Source organism: Prinia subflava, chromosome 2 (assembly GCF_021018805.1).
Source record: "Prinia subflava isolate CZ2003 ecotype Zambia chromosome 2, Cam_Psub_1.2, whole genome shotgun sequence".
In the NCBI taxonomy this organism is placed as follows: Eukaryota; Metazoa; Chordata; class Aves; order Passeriformes; family Cisticolidae; genus Prinia; species Prinia subflava.
This window is the reverse complement of record NC_086248.1, coordinates 3,613,990-3,638,023: the sequence shown is the minus strand read 5'-3', so window position 1 is coordinate 3,638,023 and position 24,034 is coordinate 3,613,990. Positions and strand designations below refer to the sequence as shown.

The 24,034-nt window shown below is 42.6% G+C and overlaps 1 protein-coding gene across 2 annotated transcripts in view; it reads right to left on the bottom strand.

Annotated features, from left to right (window-relative positions):
* The window catches only part of PKHD1 (PKHD1 ciliary IPT domain containing fibrocystin/polyductin), a 247,190-nt gene that overhangs the window by 141,435 nt on the left and 81,721 nt on the right, over window positions 1-24,034 (bottom strand). For both annotated transcript variants that reach the window (XM_063423458.1, XM_063423452.1), the window contains exons 37-40: window positions 16,932-17,144; window positions 3,634-3,841; window positions 2,310-2,455; window positions 340-534 (exon numbers count right to left, since the gene is read on the bottom strand). In XM_063423458.1, coding sequence (XP_063279528.1) covers window positions 340-534; window positions 2,310-2,455; window positions 3,634-3,841; window positions 16,932-17,144 — 762 coding nt within the window. The remainder of the gene's footprint in view (window positions 1-339; window positions 535-2,309; window positions 2,456-3,633; window positions 3,842-16,931; window positions 17,145-24,034) is intronic.

Sequence of the window (24,034 nt, the reverse complement as noted above, 5' to 3'; positions counted from 1 at the left end):
TAATAACAGCAAAAATAATAAACATTACAAAATGAAAAGAGATAAGCCGAGCACAGTGTACTAAGCACAGTTACACTGGCTAAGGCACTCCCAAAAAGCCTCGTGCACCCCCTGTGCAGGCTCTTTAATACTCGATGGTCTAGGTGGGATTATTTGGCCCCTTGCCCAATGAGATGGACACTAGGCTTTGAGGTGCGCTTCCAAAGCCCTATCACTGTGTCTGTGCTGGTACTGAGCCAACTGCAACGAGCAGGCTATAGAAAATTCTAGTTTAACTTCCTTATATAGAAACACCTGCTGGGGTACAGAAATGCACGACTACAGCAGCAGGGAGCTCACCTTCCATCCAGGCGCTGCCGGAGGCGCTCAGGGCGCCGCGGTGCCGCCGGAACGCTTGGCCCACGTGGCGGAACCGAACCCCCTCCAGCTGGAGCCGGCCGGCCTGGCCCTGGAAAGCCTCCAGCACCACGATGGCTCCCAGGTCCCGAGAGCCCAGCTGCCTCTCACTCCTCTCGTACAAACACCCGGGGAGACCTAGGGCACAACCGGTGAGAGGTGTGAGGTGAGATGTGCAGAGGGAGATCCTCCCCACCGACCCAGTGAGACCCCACCTCCAGCTGGGATCTGAAACACGGGCCCAAAGATAACACAGGAAAACACTTCTGATGCTCCCTCGGAATACTGTCATGGCTCTTTCCCTGGACATTTTGGAGGGAAGTGTATCAAAACAAGCAGGAAGCTGTAGTTTTGTGTCTTGGACAGCTCCCTAATTTTAGATAATTAAAATCTAAATCTTAGACAGTTAATTTTAAATAGTTGTCTGCATGAGGAAGGGGGATTTGACCTTGATTTCCCTTAGGTGAGGTTCTTGAAAAGGAGATTGGGCATGGATGTATAGAACTAAACTGAAATGAGACATTTTGGGGTTTTTTTTCAAACTTTGCTCTCCTGCCTCTCCCTACAGATAGATGGGGAACTGTTACTACCAACGATTTCAAGACAAGAATAGGGATTAGAGAGAAATTCTTCTCTGTGAGGGTGGGGTGGTCCTGCCACGGGATGCCCAGAGAGGCTCTGGCTGCCCCTGGATCCCTGGAAGTGTCCAAGGCCAGGCTGGACAGGGCTCGGAGCAACCTGGGATAGTGGAAGGTGTCCCTGCCCATGGCAGGAGGGTAGAATGAGACGATCTTTAACTTCCCTTTCAACCCAACAATTATTGGATTCCATGACAAAAAATTAAATCATAGGGCTGCGTAAAATTCCTGGAAGAGCCTTCCACGGGTGTGAGATATTTTGGTATGAGATTCAGACTGTGAATATGTTACTTGGGCTTCTTCAGTGGAAGAGCAGAGGGGATCTCAAATTCCAGCACTGCCTGCTAATGCCCAGTAATGCTCATTTTTCTTTCAAAGAAGGTAAATTAACCACAAAACACACTGCTCACTCCTCTTCTGGTGACTCCTCTGAGAAATCCTCCTATCCTTTAACTCAAATAAAAACCTCAAACTGTTAGTGCATTTCAGAGCTTATATTTATGAGTTCCACACAAAATGGACCATAAATCCATGAGTAATATAAGCAGTTGGCTGCTGGATATCAAATGAAGTCTTCTGCCACAGTCTGAAAGCCCAAGGCACTTATTTTAAAGGAAACCTTACACCTGGTTTGCCAGATAACCTGACTCTCCTCACATTATAATCACTGTGTCTGATTCTGCTCCCTGAACAGATGGTGTAAAGCAGGAATCCACTTGTCAAACTCCATGGCATTTCATACAGGTAAAACTAAAGGAGAACTGAGAAATACAACATTTTTTCACCAGAGATACTTTATGCATCACCTGTTATTTTTTCCTTGGCAACCCTAAACACTAAACAGCGTCTCAATATTTTACACTAAAGAGTACAAACAGCATTGGGCTGTTTTGTTTTTCCCTCTTCTTAAAGTGACTAAATAGTAAACACAATTAAAAATTTAATATATTATGTACACTGAAACATGTTTTCAGAAGATACTTTCTTTTCTACACCCTTAGGCTCAGGCAAAACTAAAGGGTCTTTCCCAAGATGGCTTGAAACAACAATGTGAAAATAATACATCTGAGATATTACAATGAAGTGCAGTTCAACTCCCAAGACTTCACACTTCAATGTCAAACAATGTTTGGAAAGACAAACTCTCTTTCCTGGAAATGTCTCAAAGTTATCCTAGGAAGAAAGAGTTCTAACACACAGTGATGTTGCCACAATGGGATTTTAATGGAGCAGTTTTCCTCCTCAGTACATTTCTGTGAGAAAAGACCTCCTCACCTGCACTTGCACACTGCCTGAGGTGGGACATCCTCTCCAGTGTGACATTTCCTTCAATAACAACCCTTCTGCTGATCAGTGCCACCACAGCAGTTGAAGGCAGACCTTGGCCTTTGCCCCATCCCTCTCCAACACTGTGGGGGTACCTAACAAAAGACAAAAATAGTGTCTGCACCTGCCAGATGGAGAGAATTACATTTATGATTCCTTGTTATTTATGTTTATGACCATAAGCTCCCAAATTCAGAGCTGGTTTCAGTCCTTTTCTCAGTAGGGACAGTGGCACATCCAGTGCTAGATAGGCTTTTCCTTGTCTGGTGTTTGCTTTCATCTTTTTGTTTCACAAGTGCTCAAACCTTCCTTAGATTACATATACAATATTATATTGTGTTGTGTTATCAGGAAAAGACTTTTCATCCAGAGGGTGGTTGGACACTGGAATAGGCCCCCCAGGAAAGTGATTACAGCCCCAGGGCTGCCACAGCTCAAAAAAACATTTGAACAACACTTCCAGGCACATGGTGGAAATTCTGGAATTTCCCTATGCAGGGCCAAGAACTGCATTGAATGATCCTTGTAGGTCCCTTCCAATTTAGGATGTTCTATGATTCTATCATATTTACAACAATATACTTCAGCTTTTGAATCCTCTTCCAAAAACATGTTTGGGTGAAAACCATCAGAACTTTTTTCCTCAAGTGTAAATTATTCCTGAAAATAATACCCTTAATCTTCCTGGGCATTGGAGTTAGGTTGCCTCTAGATGGATAATGTGTTCATTGGAGATGATAAGAAGTGGAGTTTTCAGTTTGTCCAAGATCTCCATGCACAGTAGATGAAGAGAGTGTAAGACGGTGAAATCAACACTCACTGGAAATATGGAAGCAGATTTCCATAGTGAAAAAAATTCTCTTTGAGTGTATTACTTAAGAAAATCAGTCAAGAGGAGGGGAATTTTTTTGATGTAAGTCATAGATTTCTCATGAAAAAAATGCAGTTTCTCAAGAAATTGACTATGCAGGAGGTTTTTTGTCATTCCTGTACTGACTCCACTGGACTTTACTGCCCATCACTGTTTTCTGCATCAAAGGGTTTCTGAGTTCAAGGGCATGACACAGAATTTAAACACAGAATTCAAACATTAAGGATTGAACGTCCACTACCTTTAGGGGGAGCGAGGAACTGAAATATCACTGGCCACCTTTGTTAAAGGGATTTATATAGTTATTATGTCCCACAGGGAATGGCAAATCCTGACTTTGATCAAATTTTCTCCTCGTTTAGCTCTCTGCTATAAAAATCTCCTTGGCTATTGAAAGGATACCTGAGTGGGGATCTAAGGTGCAGCTCAGTGTTGTTCACAGACTGGATAACAGCCACCTCCTCCTGCTGCTGGGCATCTCCAAGGCCTGAACTTCCCACCAGGATTTCATCACCAGGTTGCCAGTCAACAGGTTCCTGGAGCACTAATCGTGTGTCACTAGCATTAGCTGATGATTTCAAGTGTGTGAAAATTACTTTGGGCATCCAGCCTGAAAAGAACAAGGAGAAAAAGTTAAAAAACAATCAACTTAAACAAACAAGCAGACAAACAAACAAAGAGGAGTGGCATGCTCCTTGTTCAAAGCTGGGATAGACAGGGCTCAGAGCAACCTGGTCTAATGGAGGTGTCCCTGTCAATCACAGGGGGGTGGAATGAGATGGTCTTTAAGGTTCCTTCCAACAAAAACCTTTCAATAATTCAATGATTCTATGAAATTTGTGTATAAGCAGCCCTAGCAATGAAAAATCTTGGTCCACTGAGGTCCAACATACCAAACACCATCAGGGGAGAGTGTGTGCCTCACACACCCACCTTCAGAATACTTTTCCTTCCCTCCCTTGCAACAGATCATCATTTACCTTTAGCCAACAGCAAGTTACTGTCCTCCCTGGTTGTACTGCAGGAAAGTAATAATAGCAGAAATCACTGAGTGTAGAGGATGCATCCACTAAATCATTTTCAAATTATTTTAAACAAACTTCTCTGTCCATATCCTGTTTCACTTTCTTGCTCCTTATACTCCAGTGTCTTCATTACTTATATTCTAGTATCCCAACTATTTCCTTAATGGTGGAAATTATAAGTAGCACCTCCAAGACAATAAATCCACAACATAATGACAGAAGAATCAAATCTTTATACGCCTTTATCTTGAAGTATATGTGAGCACCATTCTGTGTGTCAATGATGGGCCTCTAAACCTGAGAGACTTCTGCATTATTACATTTTCTTAAATCAAACTTGAAATTTCTCAACTTCCTGCTAACAAAATCTCCCAGATAGCCTTCATTTAGGGTGTTTCCATTCATATTACAAACGGTTTTGGAAGGCATCAGACAGATCTCCTGCTGTTCAGCTCAGCCCTGTGAGGTGCATCTGGAGTTCAGTGTCCAGTTCTTGTCCTTGGGACAAGGGAGACGTGGAGCTCCTGGAGTGTGTCCAGTGCAGGGTGACAAAGATGATGAAGGGACTGGAGCATCTCCCTGCCCAGGAAAGGCTGAGGGAGCTGGGGCTGTTCAGCCCTGAGAGGATCCCCAGCTGAGAGGGGCCCTCACCCCTGAGTGTCCCTGTGTGCAGGGAGGCTCCGAGCAGGGCCCAGGCTCTGCTCTGGGGGCTCAGCAATGGCACCAGAGGAACGGGCAGGGACTGATCCCAGCAGGTTCCACCTGGACACGAGGAAGAACTTCTTTCTGTGCAGTGATCAAGCCCTGAACAGATTGTCCAGAGAGGCTGTGGAGTCTCCTCACTGGAGATATTCCAGAACTGTCTAGAAACACAATCCTGTGTCCTGTGCTCTGGGATGGCCCTTCTGGAGAAGGGAGGAGGGACCAGATGGGCCACCTTGATGCCTCCCAGCCTGACCCATCCTGGGATTCTGTGAAAGCACTGCAGAAGCTGAAGTGTAGTAGGACACATAGGACACTGTAGGTGCCAATGGAACCAGACTGGAATGACTCTGTAGTAGCCCCAGAACACGTGAACCCTGCATCCTCAGCACGTACATCATTCACCCTACAGTTCTGCTTTTATAGGACCACATTGTTTTCTAGTGCAGACGTAGCCAAAACCCATCTTCCACCATTCACAGACACAGACATCAATGACCTCATCCTCAATACAGCCCAAAAGAACCCTCTTAATACCATTCCATGTGCATTCTTTTACCAGCAGCACCCTGTTCCTCTTTATTCATTTACCTTCTTCCACTGAGCGATTCTCATGAATTTTTAGGACTGGCATAAAAGCCAACGACTGGCAGCAGTGGAGCACAGCACCATTCCTCTCCAGCTCTGGACATTTTGTTTATGGTGTTGATTTGTGTGCCTGTGTTAATGTGTGTTCTCGTGCATCTGTGTCCAGACACACAACTGTCCCCTGTGGAGTTCATCTGTCACCCTCCACAGCAGGGCAACAACTCTTGTCACTGAGGAGTGGGAAACACCATTCTGCATTCAAAACATGCTCCAGTGGAAAAGGCTTTTCTCAGGCTTTTTTCCTCTTTCAAGTTTTGCCTCAAAATTTTTTAAGGAAAATGTTCTCAATTGTTTGGGGTTTTATCTTCTAAAAGAATATTCAAGGCATCCAAACATTCCCTCATTTACTTTATTTCCTTTTTTCTTGTTTTCATTACTTACTGTGTTCAGCTACCCATCTCCCAATCCACACTTTGTTGTACCTTTTTTCCTGATGATTTAGGTGGTGTGGGATATTTCTCTGCATGTTCAAAATCTACTTCCATTTCCAATAAGTTCAGTATATTTTTGTTAGGAAAAACCAACCCATCAATCAAACAAGTCTCATAGATTCCACTTTCATGGAATCATAAAATCATAAAGATTAAAAAAGACCTGTGAGAGCATAAAATCCAACCATTAACTCAGCTCTTCCATGTCTACCACCAAACCATGTCCACAAGCACCACGTTTATCCATTTCCTTGCTTCCCATTTATATTCCCATATACAACACCTCCGGGTCAGAATTTCCTCTACTTCCAGCAGCACAAGTGACACACAAAATATGGTCAGTGACACCTTTCTGGTGTCGATGAGGGACCTCAACTGAGGCTTCTTTGCCCTCATTGTAATTTAGTCCCCTTGAAAACAAACTCCAGTTTGGATAAAATATGCAAAGTTCATTAAATAACCTTGAGTGCCTGGGTTTGGGCTGTGCAACAGGTAAATAAATTAACTGTTTGAGGCAAAAATGTTTAAAAGATCAACAGCTGTGCTATATTTAAATTATTTCTTCCCCCAAAATGTACTGCGAGCAGAAACACTCCAAATGCTGAAAAATAGATGAATCTGTATAAGTCCTTAATTATTGAGCTCATTTTTAATAATTAACTAAGCACGAGTTGGGAAAAAAAAAAACCACATCATGAGATCTAAAGCAGAAGTGACTTTGTGTTAAAGGTACAGGACAGAGCCTTTAGACTCAAAAAGCTGTTGCAGGCAATGCAAGAATTCAACACTTTACTAAATGACATAACAGAACACCCTTAAATATGGAGCAGAGCAGAATGGTGCAGCCTAGAAGTGCAAGGGACTTAAAAATTAATACCAAATGAATTAATCACAGATCTTAAGATTGGGAACATCTTAGCATCAGGACTCTGGTTATCCTTCCTGTTAGAAGTATGATGTGAAGTTGCAGTCTTGTATGGGCCTAAAATTATTAAGAATGAGACAATTCTGATGTGTACAATGCTACTCTTGAGGAAAACCAGTATAATTTTAATTTTCTATGGCCTGTAACACAAAACATTTCATAAATCTGTGTGGGATGATTTGTCACTTACCTAGCTGGTTTCACCCAGTCCTAAATGGTGATAGGATACCGATAGATACAGATAAGACAAGGAGAAACGGCTTTAAACTATGAGAGGAGAAATTTAGATTGGATATTAGGAAGAAGTTCCCAAGTCAGAGGGTGGGGAGGCTCTGCACAGGTTGCCCAGAGAAGCTGTGGCTGCCCCTGGATCCCTGGAAGTGTCCAAGGCCAGGTTGGGCAGGGCTTGGAGCAGCCTGGGAGAGTGGAAGGTGTCACCCGAGTCACCTCGAGCTCTCTGCCAGGACTCCATGAGGTGCTGATATCTCAGTTACCTTTTATTACCAATCCCCCTCCCTCCAGGGAACAACTTTCCAGAAAACAGCTCTCCTTTTTACTGAGAGTGATCCATAAATTCCAGCCTGTCTTCAATCTTCAAGAGTCACAGCCTGCCCACTTCTATTCATGTTGAAAGGAACTTCTGCCTTTCATACATTCCTATTTGGTTACATGAATTCCACCTTAAAACTATGTAAATCTAAGTATTTATTTGACAAGATGACAAGTTGCTTTCAAGGAAAACAGCTGTCCCTGACCTAAAAACAAGACTTTTTGGAGTACATGTTGTTATCTAACTTTAGACAACCTGGGAAGCTCCTAACCAAGCTTGCAGTGTGAGCCACAGCCAGAATCAGGCAGAGCTGGAGAATTGGGTTTACACATGGGAATGTTGGTACAAACTGGAATCTTTTAATGGGTTTAAAGAGAACTGATTCCAGTCCTAAGCCTGCCATGGGTCTGTTGGTCTTTCTCCCAAAAGTTATTTATATGTTTTTAAGAAGCTTCCTTTTTTTTCATGGGGCTGCAGGGTTTGAACCCTTCTCCTCTAACCCTTCTCCTCTGACACCCAGGACCCTGCTGCGTCTCATCCTCACTTCTATTTACCAAAAATTAATTAACTCAGTTATGAGCACACAGTTGTTTGTGGTGTTGACAAACTACAAAGCTCTTTTACACCTTCCGACTGTTTATTGGTGTTTTAAAGTTGAGGTAATGAGATCCCTTTATCCCACAAAAGGAATTTACGAGAACTGCAGGGCTCAGACACAAAATCTACTTACTGGGAATGTACAAATTACACTGCAGATAATCTGTCAATCTGTTGTAGCTATACTGTAAATCTTTAGTGTAAATGGGAATAGGAGCTTTCAATTTCCAGGAACAAAGTGAAAAGAAAGCTGTTTTCCTACCCCTAAAATAAAAAATAAAAAAAAAAAATAAAAAAAAAAAAAAAATAAAATAAAAAAAAAAAAAAAAAAAAAAGGAGAACTTTTCAAGAGAAGTTCATAATATAATTCAATGTATTATAACTATTTTTTTAAAGAATGTAAAAAACCTCCCACTTGTGGCAGGGAGTTGAAATTAGAAGACCTTTAAGTTCTCTTCCAGCCCAAACCATTCTGTATCTCTATGATTGTCACTGGTAATAAAATACAGCACATTTTCTTGCAGCATTTCAAGTGTCAGACTATTTTAGGAATATAGTGTCCTCTCTATTGTCATAATCCTTTATTAATATTATTCCCTTTTCTTAAGCCAAAATGTACTTCCTAATCAAACTTAACTTGGCCATTCCTAAAATTTTTAAATGTCAAAGTGATCACTGGCAGTACAGCCATTGGAAACTGGTGCTTCAAGAAAAAGACAAGTTTTTTAAAATATATTTTTAGATCCACAACAAAGACATTTGGCTTCTGTTGCTTCAGTTAATAAAATAAACCATAAAAATAACAATGAATAAATTTCCTTAAGTTAAAATGAATAGAACACCTTTTCCAGAAAGCCTCTTTAGTCAGGATAGTACACAGATGTACTGCTACAGCTCTCTATGACCAAATAGATCTTCAAGTGACACATCCTTAATTAAGGACTAGGAAAAAATATTTTATGAACCTGGATTTTATTTTTTTTTCAAAAAATGTCACAGCTATCTCAGCTCTTTCTGTGACTAGTCCAGTCACTGGCCGTGAAGGTAAGGAATCAAAAAAGAAGCATGAAAGCTGCTTTCCTACCTTTTCAAATGTGTTAAAAAACATTTGCTTGAACAGTGAGCTGTCAACCCTCTGGACTTGAACATTTCCAGCTATTTTTGCTCTCTCTTAATTCCAGTCCTAGGTATATTCCCTAAGCATTTGCACATTTTTAGCTTATTTTGCAACGAGAGGAGTTTGTTAGGGCTTTTTTTTTTTTTTAACCTGCCACACATCTTAGACAGACAGGGATATCTCTGCCTGAAGCTGGGAGCTGCCTTCCCACCCCCGTGCAGTCCTGCAGGACTCGCTGCTGTGCGTGGGCAGCTCCTGGGGACAGGCAGAGCAGCTTTCCTGCCACAGCCGCTGCACTGAGCTTTTCATTCCCACCTCCAGGTGAAATAAAAGGTCCTTTCTGGTTTATAACTGCTCGTTAACCCTTAGGACACCCAAGAGTTTATCAGCTCTTTGACAAGAAGCTGCAGCAGGACCACACCGGGTATTTTAGGTGGGCTCAAATCATAGTTTGGAATCAGAGTCAGAGAATTGGGTTGGAGGGGGCCTTTAAGGGTCATCTAGTCCAGCTCCCCTTCTCCTGTTGAAGGAGCAGGAACACCAGGTGGATCAGGTTGCTCCTGATCTTGAATCTTCTGTCAGTGAGCAAAAATAAAAATCTGACATCATCCGGACAAAAGGACAAACTGAATAACTTTTATTTTCTCCACTGGGAAATATCCTTGAAAGTGACCTAGTCCTGCTGAAAGTTTTCTATTCATGAAACTGCAGTTTTCATTTAAAGCATTTCCACCTGAATATCTTTCCACAGCACAGTGGAGAAAGCCAGGATTATCGTGTCCTTTTCCTGGAAGTGTTCAAGGTGAGGTTGGATGGAGCTTGGAGCAATCTGGTCTAGTGGAAAATGTCCCTGCCATGGCAGGGGTTTGGAATGAAATCAGTTTAAGGACCCTTCCAACACAAACCATTCCATGATTCTAGGATCTTACTGAGGATGGGAAGGGCTTTGTGATTAAACAGATCTATGGAAACTCTCGTTGTTACCCTTTTCTGACAATTTAGATTGTAGAAAATGAACTTCCCCTGCATGCTGTCCCACAAATGCACAAATTTCCAAACATTCCTTTTAATCAGAGATCCCCAATCACTTTGCTAAGTCACATCAATCCTGAAAACAAGGGGAAAGATATTCCTGTAATGCCATTGCATCAGCCAAAATCCACACTCCACACCTAGAAGGGGCTCACAGCCAAAGGGGCCAGGGAGGAAAAGGTTTTTAGGCAGAGCCCAGGAACGGAGAGCTCCAGCCCTGGCAGCCAAGGACAGCGGATCCTGCAGGGAGCTGCAGACAGCTGCTGACGCTGTGTGTGGCTGCCAGTTCACCTCCTGTGCTGCTGTGGAATGAGACAGGGAGTATCTCCCTGCAGGAGGGGGAATGGGGGGCAGCACAAGCCTTGCCAGGCTAGGATCAGCTTCCTGTGTCCCCAAAATGTGATGGGAGAGAATCCAGCACCAGGAGAGGCGAGGGTGAGCCCAAAGGGAGGGTCCCTGCCTGGCTCAGCCTGCAGCCCTGTGGAAAGCCAGGGCTGGGTCCAGGGGTCCCAGTTTGCCAAACTTCTCAGAATCACAGAATGACAGAATCCCTCAGGTTGGGAAAGACCTCCAGGGCTGAGTCCATCCCGTGACCAATCCCTGTCACAGGAGCACTGAGTGACACCTCCAGTTGTTTCCTGAACACCTCCACCCCTTCCCCTGGAAGCCCAAACTTCTCAGCCTTTCTCCTGATTTGGTGCAAATTAACCCTGAATTTGCTGCTTGGTGTTCTCTCCCTGCAGCCAGTAACCTGGAGTTTGTTGGCACCAGCATTGGAAGCAGTATTTTCGTGTCATATTTGAAAGTTTGAAGGAGGAAATTATTTAATATGTAATATGCCTCCACATTTGTAACAACTCACAGACCTGGACCCTGTCAGGAATCACAAGGTTATATATTAGCTATGGTCTATTCATATATTCTATTCTGTCCTATTTTATTCTGTTCTATTCCAGTATACAGTGTGCATTGTATTATATTGTATTAATATTTTTACTAGCTATATTATTTTATCTTTATCATATAATATATATTAATGACTATCTCTCTGTCGCCTTTGCATCATGTTTTTCTCATTAAGATCAGCACTAACACACAAATCAACTGATTTAAGCTTAAATCAAAGATAATAGATGCATTTCTGTTAGAAAGAAGGGCAAACTGTGAAAGACAAAGCAGCATGCCCTGAACCCAACTCTTTTTTTTTTCTCCCCCATCTGCTAGGTCTTTAAAATCTAATGGTCATCTTATATTTGTGAATAAGAAAGTGAAGGCACAAGTCATTGTACATTAGTTACTCCATGGGAAGTGCCTAAGTGCAGTTTCTTACCCCTGGTGAACACGAGGGGATTCAAGGCAGCTCAGCCTTCTGTTCCAGAGCCATCTGCTTTAATGCATCATGTTAAAGTCAAGGTCTTAGAAAGGAAAATCTCTGCTACAGGAGGCAAAAAGACTCCTGCAACCCCCACACAGAATAGCTGGTACCTAAGGAAAGCCAACCTATGGAAGCAAGCTCAGGAAATCAGGAAGTTCAGGTAGTGAAAAATAACATTTACTGAATAGATACATTTCAGTAGAGTGAAAAAAAAATCTTTTCTCTAACAGATCTCTGCACCCTGTCTTGAATCCCCCTGCTACAGATTTTTCCCCCTATTTCTTTCCCCTGGGAAGCTTTTCTTTTTAATATGTGAGTAAAGCAGAACAAATTCTCTCATGTTGTCTATGATCTCTTAATCTCAAACTCAGCACAGATACATAACACTGCCTAATGGAGGCAAAGCAAGAGGCATTTGATTAAATGTTTGATCTCTGGAGGAATGCACAGGCTCTGTAGAGCACAGTGCACAGCTCACAAATATTTTGTGTTTTATTATTGATTAAAAGCAATTAAAATTAATAATTGGTTCAACTGATAAAAAATACTTTCTTTCCTGAGCTAACCCTGAAAAAGTATCAGATTGCTTTGGCTGCAGAGAAATCTGGGATAGAAGTCATGCAGATTTACCTCTAAAATGTAATTTTCTCCATTGCAAATGCAAGGACATTCTTTGCAGCAGAACAAGCCATGATTTTAGAGCATTGAAATGACTGCTGACACCTCTTTTTAAATTATCCTGATTATAAATAAGTTATTAAACCAAAACTCTCAGGACATTATTTTTCCTTTACCACACACCTTTCATAGTTTGGACACAGAGAATGCAGCATGTTTTTAATCTGAAGTGTAACATCTTTCATCTAACTGAAGGGATGCGTATTATTAGTCAAAATTTAGGAAACAGGCTCACGAATCACAGGAGGTTTTGTGTTGGAAGGGACCTTAAAGATGATCCAGTTCCAACCCCTGCCATGGGAGGGACACCTTCCACTAGAGTAGGTTGCTCACAGCTCATATTCTTTCCCACCAGAGTGCTGATACAAAGTTTTAGATAAATGCCTGACAAAACTTCTGACCTTTTTTGGAAAGAGTCACAGTCTGTTTCGAGGGGACACAACGGAATAATGAGATCACCTACACAGGACTGTTGGAAATGGAAAAGACCTTTAAAATTTTTCAGAGTGTGGCAGTATCTCTGCTCTGGAGCCAGGCTGGGAGAGCTGTGGGTGTTCAACCTTGAGAAGAGAAGGCTCCAAGGAGATATTAGAGCTCCTTGCAGTGCCTTAAGGGGCTCCAGGAGAGCTGGAGAGGGACTTTGGACATGGGTCTGGAAGGACAAGACAAGAATAAATGGTCTTAAGCTGAAAGAGGGTGGGTTCATGTGGGATATTGGGAAGAAATTCTACCCTGTGAGGGTGGGGAGGCCCTGGCACAGGTTGCCCAGAGCAGCTGTGGCTGCCCCTGGATCCCTGGAAGTGTCCAAGGCCAGGTTGGATGGGGCTTGGAGCAACCTGGGCTAGTGGAAGGTGTCCCTGGCCATGGCAGGGGGTGGAATGGGGTGGTCTGTAAGGTCCCTTCCAACTCAGACCACTCTGAGGTTCCATGATAAGTGTGTTAGGACCACAAGATCAGCTGTCACAAGGACAGGCTGTGTGTTCTTGTTTCGGTGCAGCAACTCCACTCTGCACCCAGTTGCTGCCCCCACTCAGCATCCACTGGTGCCTCCAGTTTCCCTGAGAAGGACAAAGGCACAAGAACAGCCAAGGCCACCATGCTGAACTTCTCTCCTGAAGCTTGTCAGGAGAGTTTCTCAGGGAATAGAGCGCGAATGGAGCTGGAGACAGTGATAAATTTCCCTTCTGAACAATCAATAAAACTCTCCCAGCCCTGCTCAGGCCCCCACTGCAGATGCAAGGGCCATAATTACATTGTCAAGAAGTCAGGTTGCCCTGGCTGACTGAAACCCCCTCTCAAAGTGACGGGAGATTGACAGGCAGTTTATGGGTGGCACGCTCTGACTGGCAGGGGAGATGGCTAAAGCCAAAGGCAACAGTGAAATTTCCCAGTCTGCTACAACCACCGGAGCAAAGGACTGCCACTCATGAGGGAATTGTGGGAAACCCTTAGTCATATTAACATATCAAAGTGAGGAGCTGACAGCGCTTACTAAACAATCTGAACTCAACCAGAGCCGCGGAGCATCCCCCAACACTCCCAGCCTGAAAGAGAAAAGGAATTAAAATGTGCTCGCTCCTGTCTTTGCCAAGACAGCCAAGAATTTGGAAAGCTGCTTATTTAATGATTTTGATCTGAGATAACATGTATATTCGTGTATATAAATGTATCTCACAAATGTATATTGCAGAGCATGTCAGCCTCTTTCATATATATATATATAAAAGAGGCTGTCATGCTCCACAATATGTTCTATACCACAAACCAGAGTGGTGCTAAATTGAAGTCAGAAAAGCAGATTTTTTTTTTCCTTGTAAGCAATATGAACCCAGTAAAAGACCCCACCACTTTCTGACATGTTTTTCATGTTTTTCTACTGTTTCAATGTTAAGTTGCAGATTACATGCTTTAAATGAACAATAATTGCAGCCATGCACTGGGGCTACATTCTATGTAGACCTTGAATGTGACTTCATAGCTACTCTGGATCTGTTGAATAAGAAATTTATATGATGTTTTGAATAAGATTTGGTTTTGAATAATAATAATAATAATAATAATAATAATAATAATAATAATAATAATAATAATAGAATAAGAGTTGACGTTGTTCAGCCTGGAGAAGGATCCTGGGAGACCTCAGAGCTCCTTCCAAGGCCTAAAGGGGCTCCAGGAGAGCTGAAGAGGCTCTTAGGACAAAGGTCTGAAGGGACAGGACCATGGAAATGCTTTTAAACTGATGGGATATTGGGAAGAATTTCTTCCCTGTGGGGGTGGCAAGGTCCTGGCACAGGTTGCCCAGAGAAGCTGTGGCTTCCCCATCCCTGGAAGTGTCCAAGGACAATTTGGATGGGACCCTGAGCAACCTGGGATAGTGGAAGGCATCCCTGCCCACGGAATGAGGGTGGACCAGATGATCTTTAACATTTCTTCCCACACAAGCCTTTCAATAATCCAATGATTTATAAAAACTTGAAACCAAGAGGTTTTTCCACTAAGAGTCAAACCACTTTTGACTCTGTATGTCTCCACCCAGGTAACACTTGGATTGCAGACCTCACCCTCTTGTTTTCCTAGGGAATGAAGACTCTCTGAGAATTATGGCACTGAGTAAAATGGATAAATTATCATGGAGAAAAGACTCAAAGGTACTGATGTAGATGCCTGGGTTTACCTCCCTCCATCACTCAAGGTAAGACTGCAAAATGCACTCTGCCCTGTTTGTGTTCAGTTTTATGGGTGATGGAATCACCAAGGCAGAGTTGATACAGGCTTGGAATGGAAAGCAGAAGCATTAAAGGAGGCACAGCTACCAGGAGTTGCTACTGGCTTTTCCTAAATTTCTAGAAAACAAAAAGCATGGAAAAGTGAAAGATCATGCTGTAAAGTGCTGACAATTTAAGGACAAAATCCTGGCTTACAGGGGTCAAACCAAGAATAGAAGGACATAAGGACATTTTCAAGTGGTAGAAGACACAGAAAGTGAAGCAACAAAAGCTGTTATGAGGCAAATTTAAATCACAATACTTTTCTTTAAAAAAAAAAAAAAAAAAAAAAAAAAAGATGATTAACCAAATTAATCCCCTGGAAAAAGCCTCTAAGGAAAAAGCTAGTTTCTGTCTCCCTTGACATCCTCAAAGACCAAGCCTTTCTGGAAGGCAAGCTTTAATCTAACAGGAATTACTGAGCTCAGGGCTGGGATAACAGTGTGAAACTCAATGGCCAGTAACAGACAGTCGATTCAGCCAAGATGCTCTAATGGCCCTCCTTCACAGAGATCCTCCAGGAAATGGGGTAGAAACGCTCTGCAAAGACACTTCACTGAAATTATTGAAGCCTTTTACAGGCAGTAAATAATTGAGGCTTGCTGTGTCTCAAGGAAGGGGTCAAGAGCACCTGAGATGGTGCTGAGGTGCAGCCCCACTTCTCCTGCCCATGCCAGGAGCTCCTTCCCCAGCCCCTGCCTGTCTCTCCTGATTCAGAAAAGCATCTGCTCACTGAAACCCTGCCAAACCCCCCAAAACTCCTCTCCTGACCCTGCTCAGCTGCTGTGAGCTGGCAGGAAGGTGTCACAGAGGCACAACTCGCTCCCTGCCTGTGCTCAGGTGGTCCCCTCAGTGCCTGACATCCTTTTTGACCGAGAGCCACACGTCTCTGTGCTCAGACAGGAACATTTCTGCCTGTCGGGCACAGGGTGGAAGTTCAAGACCTGCTGGAGGGTGTGAACACCCACCAGCAGGAAGGTTGACACACATGAGCAGGAGGAAGAGAGATGAGACATTCATATGGTTTTTCTTTTTCTTTTTTTACCTCCTCTTCTATGAGACATAGAACTTTTAAAAATAACCCAGTAGAGAAGAACTTGAGAAATGTGTTTTGCACTGATGTTCTGGATCATGCCAAGTTTGGACTCGAATTCCATGTCCAAACTCCTGCGCCAAGAAATGGACATTTTATACCCATTATTCATGATCTTCAAGAAAAACTCCGTATCTAAATTCTTCTATGCCACAATATAAGAATGGTGTGGAGCTGTGGTAATGGGTCCAAAAGAGGCCATGAAAATGCTCTGAGGTCTGGAGCCCCTCTGCTCTGGAGCCAGGTTGGGAGAGCTGGGGGTGCTCATCTGGAGAAGGGAAGGATCCAGGGAGAGCTCAGAGCCCCTTCCAGAGCCTAAAGGGGCTCCAGGAGAGCTGGAGAGGGACTGGGGACAAGGGATGGAGGGACAGGACACAGGGAATGGCTTCCACTGCCAGAGGGCAGGGTTGGATGGGATATTGGAAAGAAATTATTCCTTGTGGGAGTGATGAGGCCCTGGCACAGGGTGCCCAGAGCAGCTGTGGCTGCCCCTGGATCCCTGGAAATGTCCAAGACCAGGTTGGACAGGGCTTGGAGCAACTTGGAATAGTAGAAGATGTCCCTGTCCACGGCATGGGGGTTAAAACTAAATGGTCTTTAAAGCCTCTTCCAACCCAACCCATTCCATGGGTTCTATGAGAGTCATGACCAAAGTTTTGCCAATTTATTTTTCTTCCAAAAACTTTTTTTTTGGTGTGTTTTCTTTTTCTTTTCTGTTATTCATTTGTCCTTTGCTTTTGACAACAAAAGAAATGTACTCACCATGAATGGAAAGGGTCCCATTCCTCACTGCCAGGAATTTGACTCCATATGGAAATAATGGTGGAGAATGGAGACTTCCATAGAGATAGATGTGGGCTTTGTGATGGAAAGGGGCCTCAGGGGATCCCACATGGAGCTCTCCTCCATCAGACACCAGGATGTAATGAGCATGCAGTTCCACAGGTCCTGGTCCAGTAAACAGGAGTTTGCCACCTGAAGACAAGAGAAGAACAAAATACAATCATTTATTCAGTCAGTCATTCCCTCACAGTCAAAGCAACTGTAAGAGGTAGGTAAACAAAGGGGTTTGCAACAAAATTACAAAATTACAGCTAAAATGCTATTGCAGTCTGTGAAATTTCCACCTTGCTCTTTATTTCTCCTTATGGATTTATCAAGACTTTACAGACCTGATTATCCAGTCCATTTTTTGATTGACAATCTGAATTTCTAGACTTGAGCAAGGCCAGTCAGCCTGGGCAGACTCTCCAACCACAGCTGAAGGAAGCTGTGTTTGGAAAAACCCAATTTTAACCAACTAAGTCACTTAATGTTGAAAAGGGATATTCCTACTTAATTTGTATTATGTTACTTTTTAGATTACAAACTACTTGTGACTGGGAGAGGGGAGAGGAAAACTGCTTTGGAACATAAGAACTGGCAACTTGTTTAGATCAGTGGTTGATTTAATCCTGCAGACTCTTCCAGCTGCTGTTCAAAACCAGATGCTTCCAAATACAGTGTGAGACACATCTCCCTCTTAGCTGGCTGTGGGTTAATCTCATCTCATAAAAAACTCATTTTAATCCCTAATTAGAGGTTAGCTTCACCCCAAAGCATAAGGTTTCAACTCCTTGCCAACATTTTTCCCCTGCTGACTGTTAGTATAACTGGATAAGATTTGCTAGTAATAAAGAACTGGTCTTTGGAATCTTTGTGATATTTGGTCTCAATGACTTCTTGAAGCAATGAATTCTGTGGATTAAATGAATAGTGCATGAAAAACCATTTCCATCCCTTTTTTTTGTTTTGTTTTTGTCTCAAGCTCCTCAGTTCTGCTCAGTTCTGCAAATGCCTCCCTTGTTTTTGCCTCTTGTGATCTGGAAATCCCAGTCTGCCACCTCAGGATGGTTTGTTCCTTTACCTCTTTTCATATTTCCTCTCCTGTGAAGAATGCTGTCACTTTTTTTCACAGTGCATGTGGAGAGAATGGACTCTCATTCATTTTGTCACACTGCACATGGGATATGTCCCCCCTAGGTCAAGCCCTGTTTCCCAGGAGAGTAGGGAAATTCCCAAAGTCTGGAAACTTCACACCTCTTACAAAAGGTCTCCCACGCTCCCTTTGTGTGAAGTAGCTGGTAACTGTACCAGCTCATCCCATGGCCAGTTTGGAACTGGTGGAAGCAGTTTTTAATGGTGATCTCTCCACCTACCACCCAGCTGGCTCTCCTGCCCCATAAATCCTTCCCTGTTGTGATGGGGAGGCCCTGGCACTAACTGATTTAATGGCTTCAAACGGAAAGAAAGTTGGTTTATATTGGATATTAGGAAAAAATTCTTCCCTCTGAGGGTGTAGAGGTCCTGGCACAGGTTTCCCAGAGAAGCTGTGGCTGCCCCTGGATCCCTGGAAGTGTCCAAGGCCAGGCTGGACAGGGCTTGGAGCAACCTGGGGTAACGGAAAGTGTCTGTAGCTGAGAGTGGGACAAGATGATCAGATGATCTCTAAGGTCCCTTCCAACCCAAACCATTCCATGATAACACCACCAATCCTCAGCAAGAAGAAGGGAGATCAGACATCTGAGTTAATTGCAGTGTTTAGAGAAAAATAAAAATATAAATAAATAAATAAATAAATAAAAATAAAAATAAAATTTAAAATTTAAAAAAAAAAAAGAGAGAGAGAGAGAGAAGTTCTAATATAAAAAATAGATTAAGTACTATTGTGGGATTGCATTTTATGGTCATTGCTCTCCATTGCTCATATTCTGCTTATCCTGGTTTCCTTTTTTTATTCTCACATGCAGAGTCTTTCCTTGTTTCATTGATTTCTTGAGCTTATAAAAAGGTCTTATAACTTAGTCCTCGTTTCTTAGACTTATCAAAAAAACTGTATTCGAATAGGGACACTACCCATTTTTTTTTCCAGATTTCATTGTTTTTCACAAATGTTTACATATTTTTTTACAAAATATGCTTAATCAAAGAAAAAGATAAATCTCCCATTTTCTTGCTTATATATAACTATATCTACTGGGAACCACAGGTTTGCTCTCACAAACACCATCTCCCCCATGTGTAAATTGTCTCTTTCCCTAAACACACTTTTCTATATACAAATGTATTAGTGTTGAGCCTTTATATAGAATTTTTGTAAATTATACTGCATGGATTGTGATGAACCAGAACAAAGTTCAGCCTGTTTCATGTAAAACAACACAAGATATCTGACTCCAGCAGCAATTTTAAAGCTTCTGAATGAGAATGTACCTGTTGATTTTTAAAATGTGTATTCTGAAAGAATATTTAATGTTTTCACTCTATTAGCATTATTTGGGAAGAAGTGGACTGCTGGTCCATCTTCTTCTTGTGATATAATTTACCATCCTGTTCCTTCTCATACTGAGAACAGAAATATTTATTAAATACTTTTGCCTTATAGCAGCAGTGTTAATAATTTTATCACCACAATCTATAAAGGGAACTGTAAATCACTGTGATTTATTTCAGTCCTAACATAAAAAAAGACATCTTTCCTAAGGTCTTTATTGACTTCCTATGCTCTGTTCTCAGTGAAATACAGTCATTTATGTTTCCACTTCTCTTCATACAATTTTTAATGAGTATTTTAATTGCTGCCATGCTGTACCACTGAACCAGGGACAATTGTCTATCCTTTGATTGCAAAATCACAATTCTGTCTCAAACAAGATTTCCAGTTTCAGTCACATATTGCCCATTCAGAATTTTCAAGCTGTGGATCAAAGGTTTTCCTTATCATTTGTGGATTTCTGAGTGTCTGAGAAGCTGGAATGCTGCTGACTGCCCTGGCTGCAAGTACAAGCAAAAGTCCCACCACATGCCAGGAGCAGCAGGAATTCCAGCAGGAGCTGTGCACGCCTGGCCTGCAAGTTTGACCCTTCCAGAGGGAAATCAGAGTCACTGAGGTTGAAAAAGACCCCGAAGATCACAGAGTCCAACTATTTACTCAGCACGACCACGTCCACCACTGAACCATGTCTCCAAGCATCAGCATCATGAATTTTTTGAACACTTCTGGGGTGGTGAGCCAACCACTGTCCTGAGAAGCCTGTTACACTGCTTGACCCTCCTTTCAGTAAAGAAATTCCTCCTAATATCCAATTGAAACCTCCTCTGGTGCAACTTGAACACGAGAAGCCCTTATTTTAGGAAGAAATTCTTCCCTATGAGAGTGGTGAGGAATTAGAACAGGTTGCCCAGAGAAGCTGTGGCTGCCCCATCTCTGGAAGTATCCAAGACCAGCTTGGATAGGGCTTTAAGCAACCTGGTCTGGTTTAAGGTGTCCTGTCCACAGCAGGGGGGTTGGAACAAGATAATATTTAAGATTCCTTCCAACCAAACCACTCTGGGATTTGCAGTATGTCACTCTTTTGCCTTCCCTTAGAAGCAGCAGTCAGATAAAAATTTAACCCTGGAAAAGGGATGGATCCGCTACACTCATGGTCAGTCCACAATGCTGCTGTCCCCTGGATCTTTGCAAAGAAAAATCTTCTGAAAAACCTCCCAGGACAAATCCAAATGGTGCCCAGTCTTTGGGAGAAAATACAGTGGAAAAGTAAAGTTCAGCTGCTGAGGATAAAAGAAGAGCAGCACCACACAACAGAAAAGAAAGCATTAGGAAGTACTCATTTAACCATTTATCAAGTCTATGTGTAAAACAAACTCTGGCCAAACTTACAAATTCTTCTGTCCAAAAATTGCATATTGTCCCTCTACACCTCTGTGGTTTCTGTTAGGTCAGAATAAATATACAGCTGCTGCTTTACAAGGTTGTCTTCTCCTTTTTTAAAAAAGAAAATAAAAGTTATGCTTCCTTCTTTTATTGCACTTGACCCCTTCTCTGGAAGCAGAAAGCAGGAATATTGCTCAACGGAGCCTTTGGCTGTGACCCTCAAATTGTTTGTTATGGCTGCACAGGAAAGCAAAGTCCTACACATGACCTTGAGGGTGATTTTATAAAAATCAATCAACCACTGTTATGATGGCCTCCCCACCAAGCAAAATAAATACAATTAAGCCCATAATCACTTCTCTACAGTAATGTGCAAATTCAATGAGTCTCTTTAGGTGGAGTGAGCGAGAGAGGGGAGAAATATGTTGAGGCTATTTGATACTTTGTGAGAACATCAGAAGCACTATTCTTCTCAATTAACCCAGCAATTAGCCTCCACCTCTGCACGAACAGAAAAGAAATCTTTCTTTATCTGTCTTTACCAAAGGGGAAAAAAAGGAAGAAAAAAAAGCATAAAAACAACAAGGCAACTCCATATGTCCCACAGGAGGGGAGAAGCAGCCAGACCAAATAAATCAAAAAAAAAAAAAGAAATATTAAAGAAAACAAACCTAATAATAAGGTGGGAAGTTTAATCTGCTGGAAGAATAACTACAACACCACTGGTTTTGTAAAAAGAAATTTACCTCCTGAAGTCCTTGAGAAATGGTGGAGGACATGCTCAAAAGTAAAGGATTTGGAAAAGGAATGTATTAACAATTCTCTCTGTCAGGTGTCCTGGACTGAGTCATACAATGCCACAGCCCAGGTATTCAAAACATTAACTATGAAAAAAGCCTGCATCATACACTTTGGGGCGAAAAAAATAGAAGATTGGGAAGACTATTGTGGGGAGTTTCTCCTTGCCTCTGTCAGGAAGATTCACAGTTGCAGACATAGCAGTTTATATCCCTTCTCAAAAACCTCATTTTAAATAATAATAATAAAATCTAAAATAGATATTCTCCTAATAAACAAAAGCAATATTACTATCTTTTATTTAGGTTGTGATGCAGACTGTTTTAGAGATTTCCTGAAGTTAGAGGGAAGCTAAGTCCCCTTTCCAAAGTACACCTTTTGCATGGGGACATTTTCTGTTATCACCTTTTGAGGCTACACTTTGCATTCACTGCCAATATAAGATATTTTTCCTAATGAACAGCTTATTAGGGAGCTGACTTAAAAGTAACATATTTATATTTAGGTCAATTTAAGGTATTCAGTTCTGCTTCAAATTTGGTTTAATTCTACTTCTTTATGTAAATCTGAATACAGTGTTAAAGCCAGCAAACTACATGAAGAGTGCTGGGTAGTCTCAATTTTTTTTAATTTTTTTTTTTTTTTAATAATCAAGTGGGAGAAGAGTATCAACAAAATAATCTTACATATCACTACTGTGTAATAACCTTCAACTAGAAGGAAACTTCCTCTACATGGAAGGGGATTTGCAGATTGAAATCTCATCCCCTTCCCTGGACTGCCTCTTCCCATCTCAGTGCAGGGGAGATCTGCTCTGGCTGCTCCATGACCAGGAATAACTCAGCCCCACAGCCCTCAGCTTGCTCCTACCAGCTCCTCTCACTTGGTGTTTCACATGACAAAGCCACAGAATTCCCCATGAGGCTCAGGCTCAGAAGTTCTACTCCTGGCCAGCATCCCTTGTGGCAAACAGCAGGATGCCACTGCCAGAGCTGGAATAGCTTTGCTTGATCCTGTATAACCACGAGGCTTTATTGTGCTGGCACCCCCCTTGCTGCTCATTCTCCTGCTCCAAGGGTGTCCCTGGCAGGGCCTCCAAGAAGGAAGAAAAAAACAACCCAAAGCAACTAAAATTTTGCTGTGTACAGAAAGAAAAATACAAAGTTCATGAGCTTTAGAAAAGACAATTAATTATTTCATAGATCTGTCACCTGGACTCTGTTGACATGCTCACAGGACATTCCAGTGAGCCATGAAAGTTGTTTGCAGCTTGGAACATGGCTGAACAAGATGGAAAAGGGAATTTTGTTATATTTGTGCCATCGAAAAGGCTGCTCAAACCAAGAGTCCAAAATTCATTCTGCACCTCCCTCAAAATGTTCCTCCATGTTCATAGCACACAAGTACAGATCCCAGATTAGCTCTGAATTCAAATGCCTGTGTATTTCCACCAGGACATCACTAACACACTCAAAAGTTAAGGTTGTATTCCAGCATTTTGTTGGATGGAGGCCTTAATCCATCCCTGGGAGAGGAATCAGCAGCTGCTTCACTACTCTCAGACAGAATTCATCTCCCCAGCCTGACAAGCCTTTGTTTTTTGGCTTGCTGTGCTCACAGCCATCTGTTCAGATGGCACGTGCTCCCTTGGAAACCGATCAGGCTCTTCACTTAGAGCTCAGGAGACAAGTAAAAGGCAATTCCAATCAGCACCCCAGGAGAGGCTGCCATAGATATGTCTCCTTCAAAGAAATCTTTCTATTTCTTCAGCTCTTAAGGGGTCTCTGAGATACTTAGCAACACCTGGGTGGATTTGGAAGAGGAGAGCTGACTTGGTGGGGAAGAGGTGCAGACACACCAGGGTGTCTTCCAACACATCTGACATCTTCTGGGACCTAACTGAGGAGCTTCCAGGTGAGCCTTGTGAAGGCAAACACCACCCACAGAGCTGTGATGGAAACAAAGGTCCTTGGGCTGTCATTTCAAGTCCCCAAGTGACAGACATTAGGTGCACATTTGGAAGTTCCTCCCCGTGAGGGTGGGGAGCCCTGGCACAGGGTGCCCAGAGAAGCTGTGGCTGCCCCTGGATTCCTGGAAGTGTCCAAGGCCAGGGTGGACAGGGCTTGAAGCAGCCTGGGATAATGGAAGATGTCCCTGCCAATGGCAGGGGTGGAATGAGATGAGATTTAGGGTCCATTCCAATCCCAAACCATTCTGTGATTCTGTGATTTCCTCCTTCCATGACAGTAATTAGAGGAAAGAGATGGTGCTGCCTGGGGTTTCTGCTCGGTCTCTGCCAAAGCTGTGTTCAGTTCCTTGGCCAGGATTAGCTTCCACAGATCTGCTCACTGTGAAACGCCCCACAGGAGTC